The sequence below is a fragment of the Prunus dulcis genome, chromosome 8 (genome assembly GCF_902201215.1).
Source record: "Prunus dulcis chromosome 8, ALMONDv2, whole genome shotgun sequence".
NCBI lineage: Eukaryota > Viridiplantae > Streptophyta > Magnoliopsida > Rosales > Rosaceae > Prunus > Prunus dulcis.
The window spans coordinates 5,626,158-5,647,262 of NC_047657.1; the positions used below are offsets into that span (position 1 = coordinate 5,626,158).

The window sequence follows — 21,105 nt, forward strand, 5'->3', positions numbered from 1 at the left end:
ATATTTGAAGGTTTTTGCTCTGTATTCTGTTTGTAATTTGTAGATAATGGAAACAACCATGACTTTCATCACCCCTAGAAACTCTCTGCAATCTTGGGAGAACCTCAGCAAAGATTTGATGTCATTTCTTTTCATTTTTGCCCACACAAACAAGCAGTCTAGAAAGTAGGGGTGGGCACAGTCCAGATTGGATCCTTTTTATCTCTAAACCATTGCCAAACCAATTACAATTTAACGGTTTGGTTTGATTTGGTTTTGACAAAAATTACGGAGGAAACCAAACCAAACCAAACCAAACCAATTTAAAAAGGAAACCTCAAGCCTAAAACAGTTCTCTTTCCTTTTCCATTTCCCAACATAATTTATCCAATTACAACAAAAAAATTCACAACTTGCTACATAATTTTTTCATTTTCTAGCGTATCTAACAATTCTAAAACGCAACATGCCATAAAACTTCAAATTTCAATAACTAATATAGCTATGATTTAAATATCAATAATTATATATGAAATGACTAATTTGCCCTTATATTTAACGGAAATATTGACAGAATGTAATGGTGAACCAATTTGCTGAATAATATAGAATTGATGGATCATTTGAGTGAATAATTTAATTGAAAGACCAAAATACAAATCAGGTATAAGTTTAAAGATCATTTAAGTAAATAACTAATAATATAATGTTATTTATTTTTCCTTGTCGATTTAAATTAATTAAAAGAACTTAAGTGGTAGGCCTCATGAACTTGATAGAGTTGGACATTATTATGAGCATTATTGGTTTGGATTTGAAAAGGTCAATGGTTTTTTATGAGCAATATTGGATTGGAAGGTTCATGACATATTACAACAAGGTTGTTTCTATTTAAATATAACATATCACATGCTATCGTGTCATTTAATTGTATATACATAAAGAAAGTGTTCACACTCCAATATCACAAGAGTTCATCAAAGTGAACATTGTTTTGCTTCAGCTTCACATGGAGGAAGTTTATCAGGCTGTCCTTAGAACTGCAAGCATAGGGAGACTGCCATCTATGTGCAGGGTGAACATGGTCCTATATGTTACACTTCTCGTTTCATCAGCCAATTTAAAGCGGAAGAAGCAAAGAAGAGCAATCGCTACTATCTTCATTTGCCGGTAAGCAAAGTCCTTCCCTAGACAAATTCGAGGACCTGCCTGCAAATAGCACAAGTAGAACTGTGAGTGAACACTTGGATGACTAATCTGTGTGATAAAGAAAATGGAAATAAGGTACTAACGTGAAATGCGACGAATTTAAAGGGTGATTCGGGCTGGAAAATTCCATTGTTGAGCCATCTTTCAGGTCGGAAATCGTCAGCATCTTTTCCCCAGATATAAGGCATTCTGCCCATGGCATAGGTCATGTAGTTTACTCAATCTCCTTTTCTCACTCTAAAGCCATCAGGAAGAATGTCATCTACCTCTGCATATGTCACATCCCGGGATCAACTCCGTCGTAGCACGATATTGTCCGCTTTGGGCCCCCCTCTCTGCCCGTACGGTTTTGTTTCTGGGAGCTCACGAGCAACTTCCCAGTGGGTCACCCATCCTGGGATTGCTCTAGCCCCCAACTCGCTTAACTTCGGAGTTCTTATAACTCCGAAGCCAGTGAGCTCCCAAAAGGCCTCGTGAAAGTTGGGGGCATCCCATCTAGCAAGATATTGTCCTCTCTGGGCCCACTCGACAGTGTCCCGCAAGGATTTGTTCCGGGGCAGCTACATTCTCACTCCCCAGAGGCCTCATACTAGATGGATGCGAGGTGTGCCATATAAGGCACATCACCCCCTCTCCGTTTGGTCGATGTGGGATCTCACAATCCACCCCCCTTAAGGGATCCGACGTCCTCGTCGGCACACTCGCACCACACGGCAGAGTGGCTCCGATACCAAATTGTCACATCGGGATCAACTCCGCTCGTCGAAGCATACACGGCGAGTGGCTCCGATATTCCGCTTTGGGCCCCCCCTCTCTGCCTCACGGTTTTGTTTCTGGGAACTTCACCGAGTAACTTCCAATTGGTCACCCATCTGGGATTGTTTCTAGCCTCAACTTCGCTTAACTTGAGTTCTTATAACTTCCAAGCCTGATGAGCTCCCAAAAGGCCTCGTGAAAGTTGGGGGCATCCCATCTAGCAAGATATTGTCCTCTCTGGGCCCACTCGACAGTGACCCGCAAGGATTTGTTCCGGGGCAGCTACATTCTCACTCCCCAGAGGCCTCCTACTAGATGGATGCGAGGTGTGCCATATAAGGCACATCACCCCCTCTCCGTTTGGTCGATGTGGGATCTCACAATCCACCCCCCTTAAGGGATCCGACGTCCTCGTCGGCACACTCGTACCACACGGCAGAGTGGCTCCGATACCAAATTGTCGCACCCCGGACCGGCTCCGCCGTAGCAGGATATTGTCTGCTTTGGGCCTGGCTACATTCTCACCAGCCTGCACGGTTTTGTTTCTGGGAGCTCACGAAGCAACTTCCCAGGGTGGTCACCCATCCTGGGATTGCTCCAGCCTCCAACTCGCTTAACTTCGGAGTTCCTATGAACCCGAAGCTAGTGAGCTCCCAAAAGGCCTCGTGAAAGTTGGGGGCATCCCATCTAGCAAGATATTGTCCTCTCTGGGCCCACTCGACAGTGACCCGCAAGGATTTGTTCCGGGGCAGCTACATTCTCACTCCCCAGAGAACTCCTACTAGATGGATGCGAGGTGTGCCATATAAGGCACATCACCCCCTCTCCCTTTGGTCGATGTGTGATCTCACAATCCACCCCCCTTAAGGGATCCGACGTCCTCATCGGCACACTCGCACCACACGGCAGAGTGGCTCTGATACCAAATTGTCACATCCCAGGATCAACTCCGCCGTAGCACGATATTGTCCGCTTTAGGCCCCCCTCTCTGCCCTCACGGTTTTGTTTCTAGGAACTCAGGAGCAACTTCCCAGTGGGTCACCCATCCTGGGATTGCTCTAGCCCCCAACTCGCTTAACTTCGGAGTTCCTACGACTCTGAAGCCAGTGAGCTCCCAAAAGGCCTCGTGCTAGATGGATGCGGGTGTGCACATATAAGGCACATCACCCCCCTCCGTTGTTGGTTGATGTGGGATCTTCAATAAATTGCCACACCGGACCCTTCCGCCCATGGCGAGATATTGTCCGCTTTGGGCCTGGCTACATTCTCACCAGCCCGCACGGTTTTGTTTCTGGGAGCTCACGAAGCAACTTCCCTGGGTGGTCACCCATCCTGGGATTGCTCCAGCCTCCAACTCGCTTAACTTCGGAGTTCCTACGAACCCGAAGCCAGTGAGCTCCCAAAAGGCCTCCTACAAGTTGGGGACATCCCATCTAGCAAGATATTGTCCTCTCTGGGCCCACTCGACAGTGTCCCGCAAGGATTTGTTCCGGGGCAGCTACATTCTCACTCCCCAGAGGCCTCCTACTAGATGGATGCGAGGTGTGCCATATAAGGCACATCACCCCCTCTCCGTTTGGTCGATGTGGGATCTCACAGCATATCTCCCATCCTTAGAGGAAAGCCAAACACACAAAGATGTCAATATTTTCAGTGCTTATAAATTTGGCCATAATGGGAACTGACTAACAATTAGACCTCTCTTCTTTCACAATAGCCAAACACACAAAGATGTCAATATTTTCAGTGCTTATAAATTTGGCCATAATGGGAACTGACAAACAATTAGACCTCTCTTCTTTCACAATAGCCAACACTACATGGTGTTGGTTTTTATAAAATTAGCACAAGATTTTATCAAGGCTTTGACACTGCCCTGTTTAGATTCTCATTAAAAAAACTAGAACAAGTATAACGAATAGCAAGCATCTCATTCAGAAAATCATAAAGCAAACTAAGACAGGGTTATTGAAGTATATACATACAATGGGAACTGCAGGGTATAGCCTCAACGTCTCTGTCAGTGCCGCGTGAACATAATGCATTTGTCCAAGAGATGCATCAGTTATGTTCGCCTCAAATTCAACGATTTTCGCTTTACCGATATGATTGCCAACGACATCCCTCACTTCTTGTACAACGACATCCCTCAAGAGAGAGAGAGAGAGAGAGAGAGAGAGAGAGAGAGAGAGAGAGAAGAAGTGAGGGATGTTGTTGGTGGTCAGGTTGGTGACCAGGATGAACTTGTGGCCAATATAACTGATGCAGCTCTTGAAGAAATGCATTATCTTCACGCGGCAATAACAGAAACTTTGAGGCTATACCCTGCAGTTCCTGTGGTATGTATACTCAAATAACCTGGTATATATGTTTATGAAAATTTCCCACTGAGATGCTGGTTAACTTATTTAATCTTTAGGGAAAAATTTAGCAATGCCGCAGGAACTTTGACCCATCGTTTCACTTCATCCCTAAACTTTTCTTTATGTCTTTGGCTTCCTCTTAGGATGGGAGATGTGCAGAGATAGATGACATTCTTCCTGATGGCTTTAGATTGAAAAAAGGAGATGGAATATACTACATGGCCTATGCCATGGGCAGAATGCCTTATATTTGAGGAGAAGATGCTGAGGATTTCCGGCCTGAAAGATGGCTCAAGAATGGAGTTTTCCAGCCTGAATCGCCATTCAAATTTGTCTCATTTCACGTTAGCATCATATTTTTTATTTCTTTATCACATATGTTCATGAATTAATCTAATTTGAACTTACATCAATAGTTTCACTTGTGTTACTTACAGGTAGGTTCTCGGATATGTCTAGAAAAAAACTTTGCTTATCGACAGATGAAGATAGTATCGACGGCTCTTCTTTCCTTCTTCCTCTTCAAATTGGCAAATGAAACAAAAACTATAACCTATAAAGACCACGTTCACCCTTCACATGGATCTCCTTCTGCGTGCAGTTGCAAGGACAGCCTCATAAACAACTTACATTTGAAGCAAAACAATGTTCTTGGTGTGGTCCCTACATGTATTTTGTTTAGAGTAATGAATTCTACATTGTACTATATTTCTAATAGATACGCGAAAGTTTCTTCCTTGTCTCTGCAACCTCTCTCTCTTCTTTGTCATCATTGTAGAAAACCCCATATTCTAGGGTTTGGATTTTGGGGAAATTTTTTGGGTTAGCATTTTGGGTTGATAATAGGAATTGGAATTCAGTTTTTCCAGTCGCTGGTAGGTTGTTGGCACTCCTCTCATCTGCAATCGAGCCCTTGTGAAAGCATTTGGTATTAGTTCCTTGTGAAGGTAAGTTAACACTATGTTTTATGTTATTGTTAATTGAATTTCTGTGGTGATGAATTGGGGCAAGAGGGGAAGTAGGTTTCTCACATTCATGAGATGAAGTGGGTTTCTCAGTCTGAAAGTGTCGTGAGGTGAAGTGGGTATCTCACATTCATGGTTGTTCTGTTCATGCAATTGCATGTCTCTGTATGCAATTACTAATCGGCTGTATGCAAATCCAATTTACTGAATGCAATTACAGTATATAGTTTTGTTTTGAAATTATGCACGTGAGGTGATTTCGTGGTAGGTAGGTAGGTTTGAATGTGTTTTTGAATTTTTTGTATGGGGAGTAAACTCTTCCGAAAGTGTAATGTTAGGAATGGTTAAGATTTGGATTGGGATTTGAAATTAGTCAGAATGTCCGCCCAATATAGAAATGCATTGGTGGGTTGTGTGCATTATCTGTGCAATGTTATAATGGAGGGCTGATGCACTTGCAAGTAGTGTCGTGCAATTGCATATCAGTACATGCAATTACTAAGCCACTGTGTGCAAATCCTGGTCCCCGTATGTTTTGAATTAAGCAACGTGATGTTGTAGTGTTTACTGGGTTTACGGGGTTTACGGGGTTTAGGGTGTATTAGGCATTGGATTAGTATTCAAATGATCGGCTCTAGAGACAATTGCATGATAGTGTTTTGTACCTGATTTGTGCAAGTTATGGAAGCTCAAAAAAGGCGATCAGCGAAAGGAAAGCGCAAGGCCGAGACAACTGTGCAACAAACAAGAGTTGGCCGAGATGCTTTTTTTAATTTCATGTAAGTTACACGTACATCTACAAATTGGAAATGTGGTTGCTTAATATTATAATGGTTTTTTTTTAAAAAAAATAAATGATTTTCAGGAAAAAAGAACGACAAGAAATGGGGAAAGTGGCCAATGCAAAGTTGGACCATAAGGTGAGAGATGACAATGATTTGGTCAGTTTATTAATTATTTTATTAAGAAGGGTATATTCATGACAATTTTTTATTTCAGGTACAAGAAGAGATTAGTAATAAGTGGAGGAAATTGAACACTGCAGAGAAGGCAACATATGGTTCTGCCTTAGAAGGTTCAAGCGGGGAAGTACACGACTCAGTGAATGAGATGAGTTGGATAACTAGATGCAGCCCGGACCGATTCCATCATACGGTGGAAAAATTGTCAGAGGAGAAGCGGTTAGCAATTAAGGCTATTGGGTTCGGTAATGTGGCATCTTTGTCGTGCACTCGTTTACACCGCCAATTATGCCATTGTTTGATTCAAAAGTTCAATCCTGATCCGTCTTCTATAGAACTGCACGGCAATGTGATTAGAATAAGTGCCGATGAGTTTGGGCGTGTTATGGGTCTTAAGAACACCGGCGAGGATGTTCAACTGGACAGGCCGGTAGAAGATGAAAAGATGAAACAATTAGTCAAGAGTTTCGGTGGAAATGGCAAAAGAGTATTAGTAAAGGGTTTAGCTGAACAATTGGAAAAGTGCAAAAATGCGAATGAGGACTTTCAAGTTCGATTTGTGATGTTTGCACTTGGCACTATACTTTGCCCCACATCTTCACTATCAGTGACCGGGAAATATTTAACTTTCTTGACGATCCCAGGGAAGATACAGACCAAGAACTGGGCCGACCATGGATTCAACTTCTTATGTGAAGGTGTTAGGTCGTTCAAAGCGAAGAAAGTTGCATATGTAAGTGGGTCATTGCTTTTTCTTCAACTATTGTATTTCGATTCAATTGTCCATGGTGGAGTATTTGTTGATAAGTCTGTGGATCCCATTGTGTCTTGGGACAATAACTCAGTGTGGAAAATGATTAGATGGGTTATCAAGCAAGGTGGGTTTGATACTCCTACCGTGCGGGTTGTTTCACAGCACCGTCGAACAAATGAAGTGTCTGGAGTAAACGTTCAAAGAATAGTTGAACAAGTTTGTATGAGTTTGGCTCCAGTAATACAGGCACAGGTCGAGCGTTCAGTGTTGGAACTCACTGACAAGGTAATGAGTGAAGTGAGGTCCTTTCTGAAATACGCAAGACATGAAGATGTGAATCAAACTAAGGAGGACGGGCCACCGAAATTACGAGATGAAGGTGGTGAGAATGCTGTGAAGAAGAAGGGTGAAGAATCTAGGAAATTAAAGGAGAAAGCTCCAGTTCATGTAAACAATTCTTGGACGCCATTACCGGATGGACAGAGTTTCAGTGAACCTGAGGTATGATGAGCGATTAGGAGTTTCAAGATCGAGTTTGTTGTTATCCTTTACGTTTATTCAGTACGCATTTATTGACATAGTTGTAAAATACTTAATTTTTGTTTTTTTCAAACTGTAATATTTGGATTCCCTTTTCCACAGTTGAAATTTGGCGTGGAAAAGAGGAAGTTCACAAAATTGGCCCGTGGTGATCAAAGTCGAATTCAAACACGTCGAACGGCTGAAAGGCGTCCAGGGCTTCATTGTAGAGAGCCATGGGTTGACCCGTCAAATGCAAAAGGAAAGGCTGTGCAAAAGACGTCGTCTAAGATTAAAATTGGGCCTTTCAAATTAAAACCCGAGGACTTACAAGACTCCGATTTTGAATTATTCAGTTACATTTTTAGGTCAAACAACTTTTCAAGGTAACTACTTACATACAAATGTTGAATTATGAAATTGACCAAATTCCTTATATGTTGTCCCGTACGTGAATTTAACTATAACAATTGGTTTCTTCTTTTGTTATAGTGACGAACGTATAATTGAAATAGAAAACGGACATCATGTCACGAGAGATGAGTTCATGTGCCTGAGGCCCGAAATGTGGATTAATGATAGAGTACTGAACGTGCAAGTCTATTATCTACAAGAAAAGGGGTCAGGGAATTGGTACTTCCACACATATATGTCGGTAAGCATTCATATTTTTCAAACTATTATAGTTTGTGATTTAGTAAATGCATTTACGCTTACAGTATATGTGAATGTAGGAGCAAGTAAATAATACAAGTGATGGGAAACTTTTGGAATTGGGTGTCAAACTTAGAAGGGAACTCTCCAAACGGTTCACCGTAGGCCTTAGGAAGTGCGAGAAGGTATCGATTTAAGTTATTTTTTACAATATCTTTAGTGCACTGTTGTATACGCATATTTTTCTAAGGAAGTCATTGTGCTCCCTAGATTTTCATTCCCGTTTTGGATCGAATTGGGAGTCATTGGTATTTGCTAGTGGTGCTTATGGGTGATAAAAAGGTTGAACTATGGGATAGTCTCCCCACTGCTAAATACAACGCATCTCGTTATCAATTAGCGGAACGAATTGTAAGTTTAATTTACCTATTTTTGGTTTGTATTTTTATTCTCCTAACATCCCGACTATGAATTGATTCGAATTGATTGTGGTGTAGATGAAAGTGTTGGACTACATTTATAAAGATGAGATTGTCAAACATTTTGACAAAGGATGGCAGTTTGCAAAATTCAACATTGTGCGAACTGACAAGGCCCGCAGACAACTAAATGGATCCAATTGTGGTATCTTCGTCATGAATTGGCTAGAAGATATTGAATGCACATCACACGGTTCCAATAAAGTGAGTCGGCATAAATTTCGTTTCATAGTTTTGTCTTCCATGTCAGATATTTGTTTTCAATCATTTGTTTGACGGGTTGTTATTTTTTTTGCAGTTTCAACATGCGAGTGAGCGGGTTCGCGTTGCACTATCGTTGCTGAAGAACCCAAAAAACACGCGTCTAAAGGAAGTAAGGGAGTCCGCTCGAAGAGTTGTCGACGAGGAACTTGACATGTTGGCCCAACATGGTCCATCCATCCCTCATCATCCCATCGCAAGGAAGCCAATGACACGCTCCCAGGCAAAGTAGACAGTTTGACAGTAGGTCGTAAGGGATTACACTTTATAAATTAGGCGTAATTGCATGTATATATCCCTATTTGCGCACAGTCGCGGTTCTTTTGTAATATAGCGAGTGCAATTGCATGCACGACTGTTGCACATCATGTAATTGAATTCCATTGTTTGCTTACAAATGTTTTTTTTGGTTTTCTTCACAACATCCAACACTGAAATGTAATTACTTTTACTGCAACTGCATGCACGTAGGGTTAATGGTTCAGGTAGTGCAATTGCATGTACTCATCCCGTTTTGCATACAGGAACTTTGCTTTTGCATTATATCATGTTCAATTGCATTACATGACGGCCAATGTACTTCGTGTAAAACATTGGGCACGAGTTTTTTTGTTGCCATCAAGGGAACATTATAGCATATCTGGGGCCCAGATGTCTTTTACGTAATAGGAGTTCCTAGTTCATTCATTCATAATACATAATACATAATAATAAAGGTCTCCTAACCATATTTATGGGTTTTTTTTTTTTTTTCACAAAACTAAACCCTCAAACTATTGTACCATACTGATTATAACATTTAACATCCGATACTACGGTTGAAATTAGAACATCTGCAATTACATCCGAAATTATGACAAACAACAGTACGCAAATCATAAAATACCGATGCTTCACTGAGCTCGCTTCTCCAATACAGCAATTGCTTCATATACCTCGATTTTGTCCCACTTTTTTGAACCAGCATCAACAAGCTGAGCGTATTTCCTAAACATCTCAAAGCCGATCTGAATCCCCCCATTGTAAATTTCGTACTTGGTGATTGAATCTCCTTCATGAAAGATGTGGTTACTAGCCTCAGTCGGAGGCTTTGTGACATCATGGGCTCGTTGCACTTGCTGGCGGATATAATACGAACAATCTCCACTATCATCATCACCCACCCCCTTCTTGTTAGGCGTGGAGGAGCCTCTTGAGCTACCAACAATTGAATGCGACATTATTTGGGTTTTTGTTTTTCTCTTTCAGGTTGTGTATTACTAAAAGAGGTTCCAATGTTTGAGTTGAAAATGTATAGGAAGTAACTCCTTAAATAATCCTTCGTCTGTAGTTCGTAGCTGGTATTTGGTACTTTGTCATTTGGATTGGGTTCCTTTGTCGTTAGAAGGTCAAAGTTTTGTAAACAAACGTTCACTTCAACCAACACCATGTTCATTAGAAAATGTCTTTTGGTTTGACTCATTTTTAGAGGAACGGGTTACTTTACTCAACCAACGCAACGCTTACGTTCAGTTAAACAAGTACTCCGTTTCTTTGAAAAAGAAAGTTTGTTGGATTTATTTTTTCAGCGAACATCAAACTTTCCTCCACCAACGTACCTGTTGCATTTGTGTGAAAAAGTAATCCGTTTGTTTTAAAAAGTCAGGTGGTTGAGGCATGTTTTCGACGAACGGGTAACTTTTCTGAAGGAACGCACGTATTGCGTTCCTGTGAACAAACGCCCCGTTTTTTTACAAAAGTACGTTTGTGTTGACCTTTTTTATGGGAACGGGTAACTTTACTGAACGAACACAACCTTTGCAGAAACATGAACAAACATTTTGTTTGTTTGAAAAAGTAAGTTGGTTGGATATCTTTTTTCGGCGAACATAAAACTTTCCTCGGTGAACGCATATGTTTCGTTTGTGTGAAAAAGTATTCAGTTTACTTGAAAAAGTTAGGTTTTGGTTCTAATGTTTTCTGCGAACGGATAACTTTTCTCAACGAACGCATGTATGGCGTTCGTCTGAATAATCTTTCCGTTTGTTTGAAAAAGTAAGTTGGTTGGATTCCTTTTTTCAGCGAATTTAAAACTTTCCTCACCGAATGTACCTTTTGCGTTCGTGTGAAAAAGTAGTATGTTCTCTTGAAAAAGTAAGGTGGTTGGCCCATGTTTTCGGCGAACGGGTACCTTTTTTGAAGGAACGTATGTATGGCGTTCGTCTGAACAATCTTTCCGTTTGTTTGAAAAAGTAAGTTGGTTGGATTCCTTTTTCCAGCGAATTTAAAACTTTCCTCACCGAATGTACCTTTTGCGTTCGTGTGAAAAAGTCGAATGTTTTCTTGAAAGAGTAAGGTGGTTGGCCCATGTTTTCGGCGATCGGGTAACTTTTCTCAACGAACGTATGTATGGCGTTCGTCTGAACAATCTTTCCGTTTGTTTGAAAAAGTAAGTTGGTTGGATTACTTTTTCCAGCGAATTTAAAACTTTCCTCACCGAATGTACCTTTTGCGTTCGTGTGAAAAAGTAGTATGTTCTCTTCAAAAAGTAAGGTGGTTGGCCCATGTTTTCGGCGAACGGGCGCCTTTTTTGAAGGAACGTCTGTATGGCGTTCGTCTGAATAATATTTCCGTTTGTTTGAAAAAGTAAGTTGGTTGGAGACCTTTTTTCAGCGAATTTAAAACTTTCCTCACCGAATGTACCTTTTGCGTTCGTGTGAAAAAGTAGTGTGTTATCTTGAAAAAGTAAGGTGGTTGGCCCATGTTTTCGGCGATCGGGTAACTTTTCTCAACGAACGTATGTATGGCGTTCGTCTGAACAATCTTTCCGTTTGTTTGAAAAAGTAAGTTGGTTGGATTACTTTTTCCAGCGAATTTGAAACTTTCCTCACCGAATGTACCTTTTGCGTTCGTGTGAAAAAGTCGAATGTTTTCTTGAAAAAGTAAGGTGGTTGGCCCATGTTTTCGGCGAACGGGTAACTTTTGTCCACGAACGCACGTATTGCGTTCCTGTGAACAAATACTCTGTTACTTTAAAAAAGTCAGTTGGGTGGGTTAATTTTCCCGGATGAGTAACCCTTGACTCCATTATAGTATAAAGGGCATTTCAGTGCCTGCCTCCCACTCACAAATGCATGGCTTCCTCTTCAAACCAACCTCACGTTGTCAACAACCCAAAACAGCAAGGTTGGGATCCAAATGATCCCAAAGTTCATGTTACTCCTAACTTTTGTAAACATGTTCCATCTGATTTGCGTCCATGTCAACTTTGCAAGGATCTTTTTTCTGTAAATTCCGATAATGTTCAAGTTTACCGGTCTCCAACTCCCTCGCCTCCAAAGCCACCATCTCCTCTTGTTTGCAAGTGCACCCCTCAAAAGACGGAATGGTGCAGTGATTGCTACGGTGACAAGCTCATTACGCATTGGGAGGAAGTTGAAAAATGGGAGTCCACGGATGACTCGGATGATGAAAACTACAAGTTCAGGGATTAGAGTGTAATGTTTTAGTTTACATTGCAATTTGGAAGTGTGATCCAAAATTAACATGTTATATTAACGTTTTCTCTATTGTGCTATGTATCCGTATTTGTGTTTGGGTTGTTCAATTTTATGTTTGTACGTTCGAAGTGAACATTATAACTACCCGTTGTACGAAATTTTTAATTGCGCACAGGTACCTCTGACCTGCATCTGAATACTGCAATTGCATATTATTTAATGCAATTGCATATAACCACTCGTAAAAGTATCGCTACTTTTCAAAAGTGTATATAACAATTAGATACGACTTGAAACATTCAAAATTATTAAATCCTAGGCTTACGAATAGTCTATAACCCGAATCCAATATAATTATAAACATAAACCATACTTTAAACCGTAAAGGCCAAATCCATTTCAGTGTTAATCATAAAGCCCAACCCTAAATTGTTACCGTAAATCCTAAACCCTTGACTTCTAACACTGAATTGCATAAACCCAATTAAATTTTTACCGTAACGTCGAACCCATTCCAATTTTAACTTGTATGCATAAACCACAAACTCTAAACCCTAAACACTTCAATCTGAATACTATCGCCCGAACTCATTTGAATTTTGAACCATAAAGCCCAACTTAATATCATATTAACTGTAAAGCCCAGCCCAGTTCAATTTTAACCATAAAGCCCAACCCAATATCTTTTTTACCCTAAACCCTAACCCAATTTGATGTTAACCGGAAAGCCCAAACCCATTTCAATTTGACCCGTCAAGGCCAATCCAATTCAAACTCAAATTTGAAACCCTCTCAGCGACTTCATTTTTGCGCTCTTGCTCCTACAGGCCAACCCTAATTCCTCTTTTCAATGCTTCAATCTATAGCCCATAGCAAAATTGTGTTTGGCGTCGCACCTCCAGCATCATCGTCGCACCTCCAGCATCAGCGTCGCACAGCCTTGGTCAGCGTCGCACGGCCAGAGTCATCGCCGCATAGCCAGTCTTCCCTGCACAGCCAGCGTCATCTTCACACACCAGCGTCATCGTTGCACAATTGGGCTCTGCAGACTCGGATTTTGACCTTACCTGAAGAGGTGAAATTCCATCTGGGTATGCTGCATTTCTTCCTCAATGACGTAAATTACAATTTAATTTGTAGTTTGTCCAATTCGGTTCTTCTCTAAGCAGAGTTCTGTTAATTAGGAAATCCTACTATTATACAAAATGCAATGCTGGTGCACGTTTTGTGGTTTGTGGTTTGTGTGCGTTTTGTGATGGTTTGTGTGCGTTTTGTGAGTCCGCCTATCTCAATGTTGGTGCACGTTTTGATTAAGTGTCTTATTTGGGCAAGAGACACCCTGAATGATATAGTGTCAGTGGAGAAGGGAAGTGGCTATTTATCTTTGGTTTTCTGTGTTATTTTTCCCCTCGTGGTGTAATTTCCTTCCATTTTTGTTAGTTACTAAAGTTGAACCCAGATCTGGGCTGTCCCCCAACCAAAGGTCGCTGGGAGCTAGCTCACATCTTTACGACTTAAGAAGATGAAGTTAGTTATTTAAACCTAACATGAAGGGATTTTGTGAAATTTTGTAATTACATATGTTGGTTTGCTTGACGACTGATAAACTGGAGAACAGAGTAGAGAAGGAATGCAATTTCTGCCTTAACTGAACTTTCAAAACTTCACATTTTTTGCTTTGAAGGACCCACTAGTGTAGTGGTTTGGAGCAATTCCTCCCTCAGGAAAGGTCCCCGGTTCGAGATGTATTTGCTTTCATTTTCGAGATGTATTTGCTTTCAATTTTGAGATGTATTTGCTGGTTTGGAAAAAGCTAGGTCAAGCTTACTATAGAAAGTATGAGCTGCGGCAGTGAAGATAGATTTCTGGTTTGGCTGTAATTTTTATCCTTTGGCTGTCGTTGCTGTCATTTTGGAGATGTCATTGTCTATATTTCGTTGTGGGTGTTTTTTAACAATGAACAGGTTGAGATTATGTCTCGTTAATGCGTTCATTTATTTTTGGTAAAACTTGTTACTGTATTGTTTGATGTTGAGATAGAGATAATCTGTTTCATTGTTTGCCATTTGAAATCAATAATGCAGGATATTCGAATCAACAATGAGGACGAAACACAAGGCCACCGAGGTTAGACCATCTGTTCAAGGTGCCCGTCGCCTGAAGGCCACAGTTGCACAGGGTACGAAAGGTAACTCTTCAGCGGCTTCCTCAAGCTCGAAAAAACGCACGCCAGCCAAACGAATATCGGGTCCTATGGGTAATGGGGTTTTCGGGGTACGTGTGTTCATACCAAGACACCGCAATCCTTGTTCACCCGTGCTTCACTTCGATTTGGAGGAACATATCTCCTTCAAGGTATTATTATTTAAGTCAACATTTCGCATTTCACACATTGGAATAAATTTTGTTTACAGGGTAACAATCAAATGAAGATTACTAAACCCAACTTTATTTCTGCAGCTCACTTTAAAAAAAATCAGAGGGTGTGGAAACAACGACATATGTGCTACATGGTATAACAAAGCAATGCACGACACGGTGAAAGCGAAGGTGCAAGAATCAGGATTTTTGCCCTTTTTGTCAATACTGGGACATGGAAAGAAAGGGGATAGGCCATTACTTGTGGCCTTAGCTGAGAGATGGTGGGACACTACCCACACATTCCACTTCGATGAAGTTGGAGAGATGACAATGACCCCGACGGACTTCGCAGCTATCACAGGATTGCGTGTTGGTGGGAAGCGATTAACGTACGACTTGGACATTTACAGAAACAAGAACAAGGTGGTGAAATTGTTTGGGAAGCCAATTGCAGACCTACTGGCAGGGGAAAGGAGAGTGCCGTATGAAAGCCTTTGCACTCCGTACTGGAGGAAGAATCCGAAAGATGATAAAGAAGCTGACCAAATTGCAAGGGCATTTATACTGTGCTTGATTGGCTCCTCATTCCTCAATGACAAGAGCCAATACGTGAGTATGCACTACGCCCCCTGTCTGGAAATAGTCTCAGACATTGGTAAATACGACTGGGGCGGTGCGGCGTTGGCTTGCTTGTATAGATCATTGGATTCTTGTTCCAGGGGCAGGTCATCAAGCATGGGCGGGTATTGGAGGGCATGGGAGGTTAGTGTCATCGAATTGAATATCCGCAAAGTGGAACATACATTTGTGCTTACATGACTAATTTGTAAACTTGTCTTGTGTAGGTATGGGCTTGCGAGTACCTAAAGCCGTTTGCTTTATCAAGGCCCAGTGGGACCTTGAACACGTGGCCCAGAACATTGAGGTGGGTTGGTGCAAAATCAAAGCGGGACTTGCAACATCACTTGGAACATTTTAGAGTGATGATGCGACATCTAACAAATGATCAGGTATAAACCTCGACGTTTGTGTGAAATTTTTTTAGCTTCAAATGTATGATTCCCTGAGGTAACCAATTTGTGTTGCAGGTTAATTGGAACCCATGGGGGACCAATGAATCCGACATGCCGGAAGCCGTCATAAATAGTGTGCCGGCAACCCGTAAACGAATCCTACTTGAGGGACCAGCTGGTTCAGCCTGGTTTTTGGGAGAGCGAGTCGCAATGCAAAGTTTAGGCACCACAGAACCTCAAGTACCCAAAATTCCACCGCCGACAATGCTTTCTGATTATAAGCTAACTGATGAGGCAGAAGTCAGGGAAGCACTGAATGGGTACCCCGCTTCAGAATGGCTTGCAAATTCATCCAACTATGGCCACTACAGAGATGAGTACATAAGGTACCGCCACTATGAGGACTTGCGTGAAGCGGTACGTTATACACTGAACACGTGTTCTGTACTTACACTTGCTGCATGAAATTCATATCTAAAATGATACCTAAATTCCACAGGAAGGAGAAGATCGAAATCTCGTAGGGGCCAATATCAGGGTAGGAAACATCTCTCCTCAGCTATGGTCAGTGCGAATACCATGCTGGGCAGCCGAAAATGGAAGTAAACTTGTGCGGATACCGCGTGGCCAAGATAGCCTTGATCTACCATTACCTGCTGGTGTGACACATGTAAGTAGCTTCCATTGCGTGATATATTCATACATTGTGAAATTTCATGTGGTCATTGGTGTAATTGCATGTGCCTCAATGTAGGTAACTGCTGAAGCTGCGACCGAGATTTTAGAGCTGAATGCTGGGTTGAATGCCGTACTTTTTTCAACTTCATTGGAAGCAAGCATAGAGATCAGTCTCCTACGGCAAGAGATTGTGAGTCGGTCGACTTTCATTTCAGACTGATTTCATAAAATGAACAACCTTCACGGATGTTAATATGAACAAACAGACCATGGTATTGAACATGAACGCTGTTATATTGTATTAGGACAAATTGAAGAACACCTCGGGAACAACCATTGGAAGTTCAGGTATTGGTGAAGACGTCATAGATGATGATGCGGAACATGTAAGTTTGTTACCTCCATCGTAAAGTTCGCTCTATAGGATGTTACATTTTTCACTTTGAAATACATTGCTGACAGATTCTGCATTGCAAACCATCATCACAAAATTGATGAAAATATATGTCAATGTTTCCCTGTATGTAGGAGATTCGCACAAAATTTAAAGCTGACCACCTAGGTACAAAAGGGAAGACAAAAATTGTGATACCAAAAGAGCATGAAGAAGATGAGGAAGAGGAAGAAGAAGAGGAAGAAGAGGAAGATGAAGAGGAAGATGAAGACGATGGTTGGATCGACGAGACAGACGTTGGGGATGAGGATGAGCAAGCCGATGAGGACGAGGTTGGGGATGAGGATGAGGAAGCCGATGACGGCGGGGCGGCAGCAAAGGGTAATCTGACTGCAGAACAAGACTCCCCACTCCAAAAAGGCAAAGTTCAGAAATGTCTTCGTCCACGTACCCCAAAGAGAAAGAAAACCATGTAAATTATGGAAACGATTCAATTTTCCGGATCATTGGTCCGTTTTGTAATACAATATGTTCGGCATATTTCCCCTGACCATTTCTGATGCTATGTACTTCGATTTATAGTTAAAAAAAGAAGGTGTAATTGTGGATGTACACAACAATATGGAGTTCAATTTTTCGTTTGTCGGGGTTTGCGCACAGCCGCCCTTGCATTGCATAACCGTCATGCAATTGCATGTGTGAAATGCAAATACAAACCTGCTGTGTGCAAACAAAACATACCTGAAAAACGCATGCCCAACCCTAAATGTATAGCACAAAGACAAAGACAACAAAGCAAATACTTTATTAAGACATATGTGTACCATTCAATATTATGGTTAAGCACATTGTGTTATACGAAAATCGGGCTGTTTTGGAAAATCATTTGTGGTACATTAGAATGTCCATTACAACGTAATTTCGAGTATTAATCGTTGTTGTACTGAAACAATGTTCGGCTTATTGCCCCTTTCCGTTTTTGATTCTCTCAACTTCAATTGATAGTTACAAAAATTAGGTGTACTTATGCATGTAAAAAAAAATATCATTCATTTTTCCTGATTCGGGGTTTGCGCACAGCCGCCCTTGCATTGCATCACCGTCATGCAATTGCATGTGTGAAATGCAAATACAAACCTGCTGTGTGCAAACAAAACATACCTGAAAAACGCATGCCCAACCCTAAATGTATAGCACAAAGACAAAGACAACAAAGCAAATACTTTATTAAGACCATATGTGTACCATTCAATATTATGGGGATATTTTGGAAAAGGAATTGGGTGCTACATGACAAAATTGGATCACCGCCTCGTACATAAAACTTCCGTTCAAGCACCCCCTACAAGTCATAACATCGTTTCTTAACATTACATACATAAAACAATAACTTAATCATATGAAAGCATATTGTCTATTACTGAATCTACATTTCATGTGAATTTTTACATGTAAACCAAGTTCCAAAACTACAATTGTTTTGGGTTGAACCAGTACATAGGGAATTAGGTTCACCATTGTCGAATGAGAAACCATCGTCACTGTTAGGGGTAGAACCGGTTGGGTCTGCAGTAGAAAAACTATCAGAACCAGAGAAATCAACCACATTGTTGCTTCTGCATTGAGAAATCGTTTGACTAGGATAACTGTAGCTAATGTCCGGGGACGGCCCTTTATCAGAACTATACTGATAGCTTTCAATACCTGATGGGATATTCACACCTGCATTTCTACTTGGATGCAAGTTTCTTTGAGAGCAATTACGCTTTGTATGTCCATATCCGCGACACAATTGACATTGTCGACGCTTGCGCGTTCCACCCTGCCTTGCTTGACTGCCTTTTGTCTTAACGATATTTGGATCTTTCACAATATTTGAAGGACATTGCTCAGCGCTACCCAATTTCAGACTCGTCTCTTCTTCCTTTTGCCGTAAGCCTTCACAAATTCCCTCCAATCTACTAAACTCATTCGTCAACATGGCATAACCATTTGCACTCTTTGATGCATAAAAACAAACTTTGTTTGACATAGCACTTAAACTTCCATACCTCGCCATTTCTACAACTTCCTTGCTACTGTCTTCGCCTTTGCTGATAAATTCCCTACATGTATCAGTTTGGGCACTCTTTGTCCATCTCTTCATTATGAGTGCTGGAGGAATTTCCGTAAGGTGCTCACACTTCATTACATAAAACAGGTGGCAACACGGGATCCCTTCACTTTCATATTTCCGACATCCACACTGTATCCGTATCTGTTCCCCACCGTGGTAAACACAAGTCCATTTATTATGCGGTTCACCATATTTTGACAATACGTATACACGACCTCCAAAATTATGCATCACATTATCATGGATGAGTGCTGAACAAGATTCGATCTCATGACGAACCAATACAAAGCATCTATGCGTGTAAATCAAAGAAGCTTGTTGCTCGAGTTTTGTCAATGCGGTTTTAAGGACTGGTGTTGAGTACTTTGCGTTGAAACCATCCTTTGCCGTGGTATTCCTAAGACGTAACATAGCCCTATCAATTGCTGGAATACATTCAAACAACTTCACACCTTTCCTCAAGTAATCTTTCACATACTTGTTCATAGACTCCACGCGTCGAGTGGTGCACATACCACCAAAAAACTTTCCTCTCAAACATGATTCAGCCCATGAGTCACTTTTTGCATACATCATTTCCAACCATTCTTTTTGTTTCGGAGTCCTCGCTCTTTCCCTTAGAACCTCCCATTTCTTCTCAAACTCGTCCAATGCAAATGGTTCCCAAATACATGCCTGAAAATTTCTTACCAATTCATCATCCTTCAAGTTATTTTGTGCATTCCTTGACACATGCCATGAGCACAACCGATGGTTAGACATGGGAAACACATCATCAATGGCTTTACGCATTGCCTCATCGCCATCCGTCAATATTGATATTGGCTTCTTATCTTTCATGGATGCCATGAATGTTTCCAATAACCACTTGTAAGTTTCAAATGTCTCGTCCTGCAATAATGCACAACCAAACATTACAGTAGAACGGTAGTTGTTCGAACCAACAAACAACACTAGGGGCTTGTCATAAACATTTGTTTTGTACGTGCTGTCAAATATGAGGACGTCCCCGTAGGCAATGTAATCCAAAAGTGAAGTGGAGTCCCTCCAAAACAAATTACCAAGCCTATTTTCCTCGTCAACACTGAACTTACAAAAGAATTCTGGATCCATTGCTCCTTTCGCTTTCAAGTAAGATAGTGCAGCTTCTGTGTCACCGTCGAGCAAAATTTCCCTCCGTGATGCATCCAACTTATTGTACAAATCCTTTATTTGAAAACCAACATTTAAATCCCCGCCACATTGGTCGACCATATACTCATATGTTTGACATGTTCTAAACAATGCTCTTCGCATTCCCACTGCTTGTGCTAAATCAGAATTTCGAACAACACGGTTACATCGGAGATATGGTGATTCAAGTGGAGTAACTAGTTGATGATTGTGATGTGGTTCAAAATTTGTAACGACGTAAACGTCACGTTTCTTCTCATAACCCACCCAAAAATGGGCAGAACAATTCTCTCTTGTAATTGGCTTTGGTGGTCGAATCCTATCTGATCGATCATTAAACTTCTCATTTCTCAAACCTTCTTTAGAACAACACCACCGTCTCCTACATATTTTCCCTTCCGCATTGCGCACCAATTTGTCTTTTCTCACGCTAAATCCAATGCCCTTTGCATAACTCATATAATATTCTTCTGCTAATTCTATCGTTTTAAACTCTTTTCCCATAACATCTTCTTTCCTCGGTGCAATCATGTCAACATCATTATCATCACTGCTTTGACTAACCATATGTTGGACCGACATATGCCCGGTCTCTGTTGTCGGTGCCCTATGACTCGACCTTTCACAACCACCCAGATACCCTGAATCACTACAACCACCATTTGATGTCTCTAGACCCCTGTCCATCTTACCATACCCCTTCATGCCTGACAAACATAATTTCAAACTGAAATGACCTTATACTCTATGTGCTAACATACTTTCTCTTCAAAAAAACACAAATGAATAATCTCATGCAATTGCACATCCTCAGGTCAATAATTGCACCACGTATAACTGTTTTGCAACCAAAAACATGCAATTGCATCAACTCATTACCCAAATCACATTCAAGTCCTAAACCAGAAAGAGGGTTCTTTGAAATCTTACTTGATGTTTCCATACTTTCAAAGGCCTCTCCTTACACTTCCTTTTGGCACCAACTCAAAT

The 21,105-nt window shown here is 41.2% G+C and overlaps 3 protein-coding genes across 3 annotated transcripts; 1 reads left to right on the forward strand and 2 right to left on the reverse strand.

Annotated features, from left to right (window-relative positions):
* Nucleotides 1–1,002: 1,002 nt before the first annotated feature.
* On the reverse strand, nt 1,003–3,989 carry LOC117638330 (cytochrome P450 704C1-like). The gene is made up of 3 exons (XM_034373463.1): nt 3,926–3,989; nt 1,272–1,405; nt 1,003–1,188 (listed from the first exon to the last, which is right to left on the reverse strand). Exons 1-3 carry the CDS (start codon nt 3,987–3,989, stop codon nt 1,003–1,005), a joined length of 384 nt encoding a protein of 127 aa, XP_034229354.1.
* A 10,491-nt stretch (nt 3,990–14,480) lies between these two features.
* On the forward strand, nt 14,481–17,302 carry LOC117638331. Its single transcript, XM_034373464.1, has 9 exons — nt 14,481–14,735; nt 14,841–15,503; nt 15,587–15,751; nt 15,830–16,171; nt 16,254–16,424; nt 16,509–16,622; nt 16,738–16,818; nt 16,961–17,017; nt 17,117–17,302. The coding sequence occupies exons 1-9, from the start codon at nt 14,481–14,483 to the stop codon at nt 17,300–17,302; spliced, it is 2,034 nt and encodes a 677-aa protein (XP_034229355.1).
* A 950-nt stretch (nt 17,303–18,252) lies between these two features.
* On the reverse strand, nt 18,253–20,820 carry LOC117638332 (protein FAR1-RELATED SEQUENCE 5-like). Its single transcript, XM_034373465.1, has one exon. It carries the CDS (start codon nt 20,818–20,820, stop codon nt 18,253–18,255), a length of 2,568 nt encoding a protein of 855 aa, XP_034229356.1.
* Between the last annotated feature and the right edge of the window lie 285 nt (nt 20,821–21,105).

What these genes read in the sequence shown, in the direction of transcription:
- LOC117638330 (XM_034373463.1), bottom strand. Translation starts at nt 3,989, where the DNA reads ATGCATTATGTTCACGCGGCACTGACAGAGACGTTGAGGCTATACCCT. An exon ending in CCCTGCAGTTCCCATTGTAT is followed by an intron (nt 1,406 to 3,925) that starts GTATATACTTCA and finishes AAGGAGATTGAG; the next exon opens with TAAACTACATGACCTATGCC. An exon ending in TTAAATTCGTCGCATTTCAC is followed by an intron (nt 1,189 to 1,271) that starts GTTAGTACCTTA and finishes TGCTATTTGCAG; the next exon opens with GCAGGTCCTCGAATTTGTCT.
- LOC117638331 (XM_034373464.1), top strand. Translation starts at nt 14,481, where the DNA reads ATGAGGACGAAACACAAGGCCACCGAGGTTAGACCATCTGTTCAAGGT. An exon ending in AGGAACATATCTCCTTCAAG is followed by an intron (nt 14,736 to 14,840) that starts GTATTATTATTT and finishes TTATTTCTGCAG; the next exon opens with CTCACTTTAAAAAAAATCAG. An exon ending in GGTATTGGAGGGCATGGGAG is followed by an intron (nt 15,504 to 15,586) that starts GTTAGTGTCATC and finishes TGTCTTGTGTAG; the next exon opens with GTATGGGCTTGCGAGTACCT.
- LOC117638332 (XM_034373465.1), bottom strand. Translation starts at nt 20,820, where the DNA reads ATGAAGGGGTATGGTAAGATGGACAGGGGTCTAGAGACATCAAATGGT.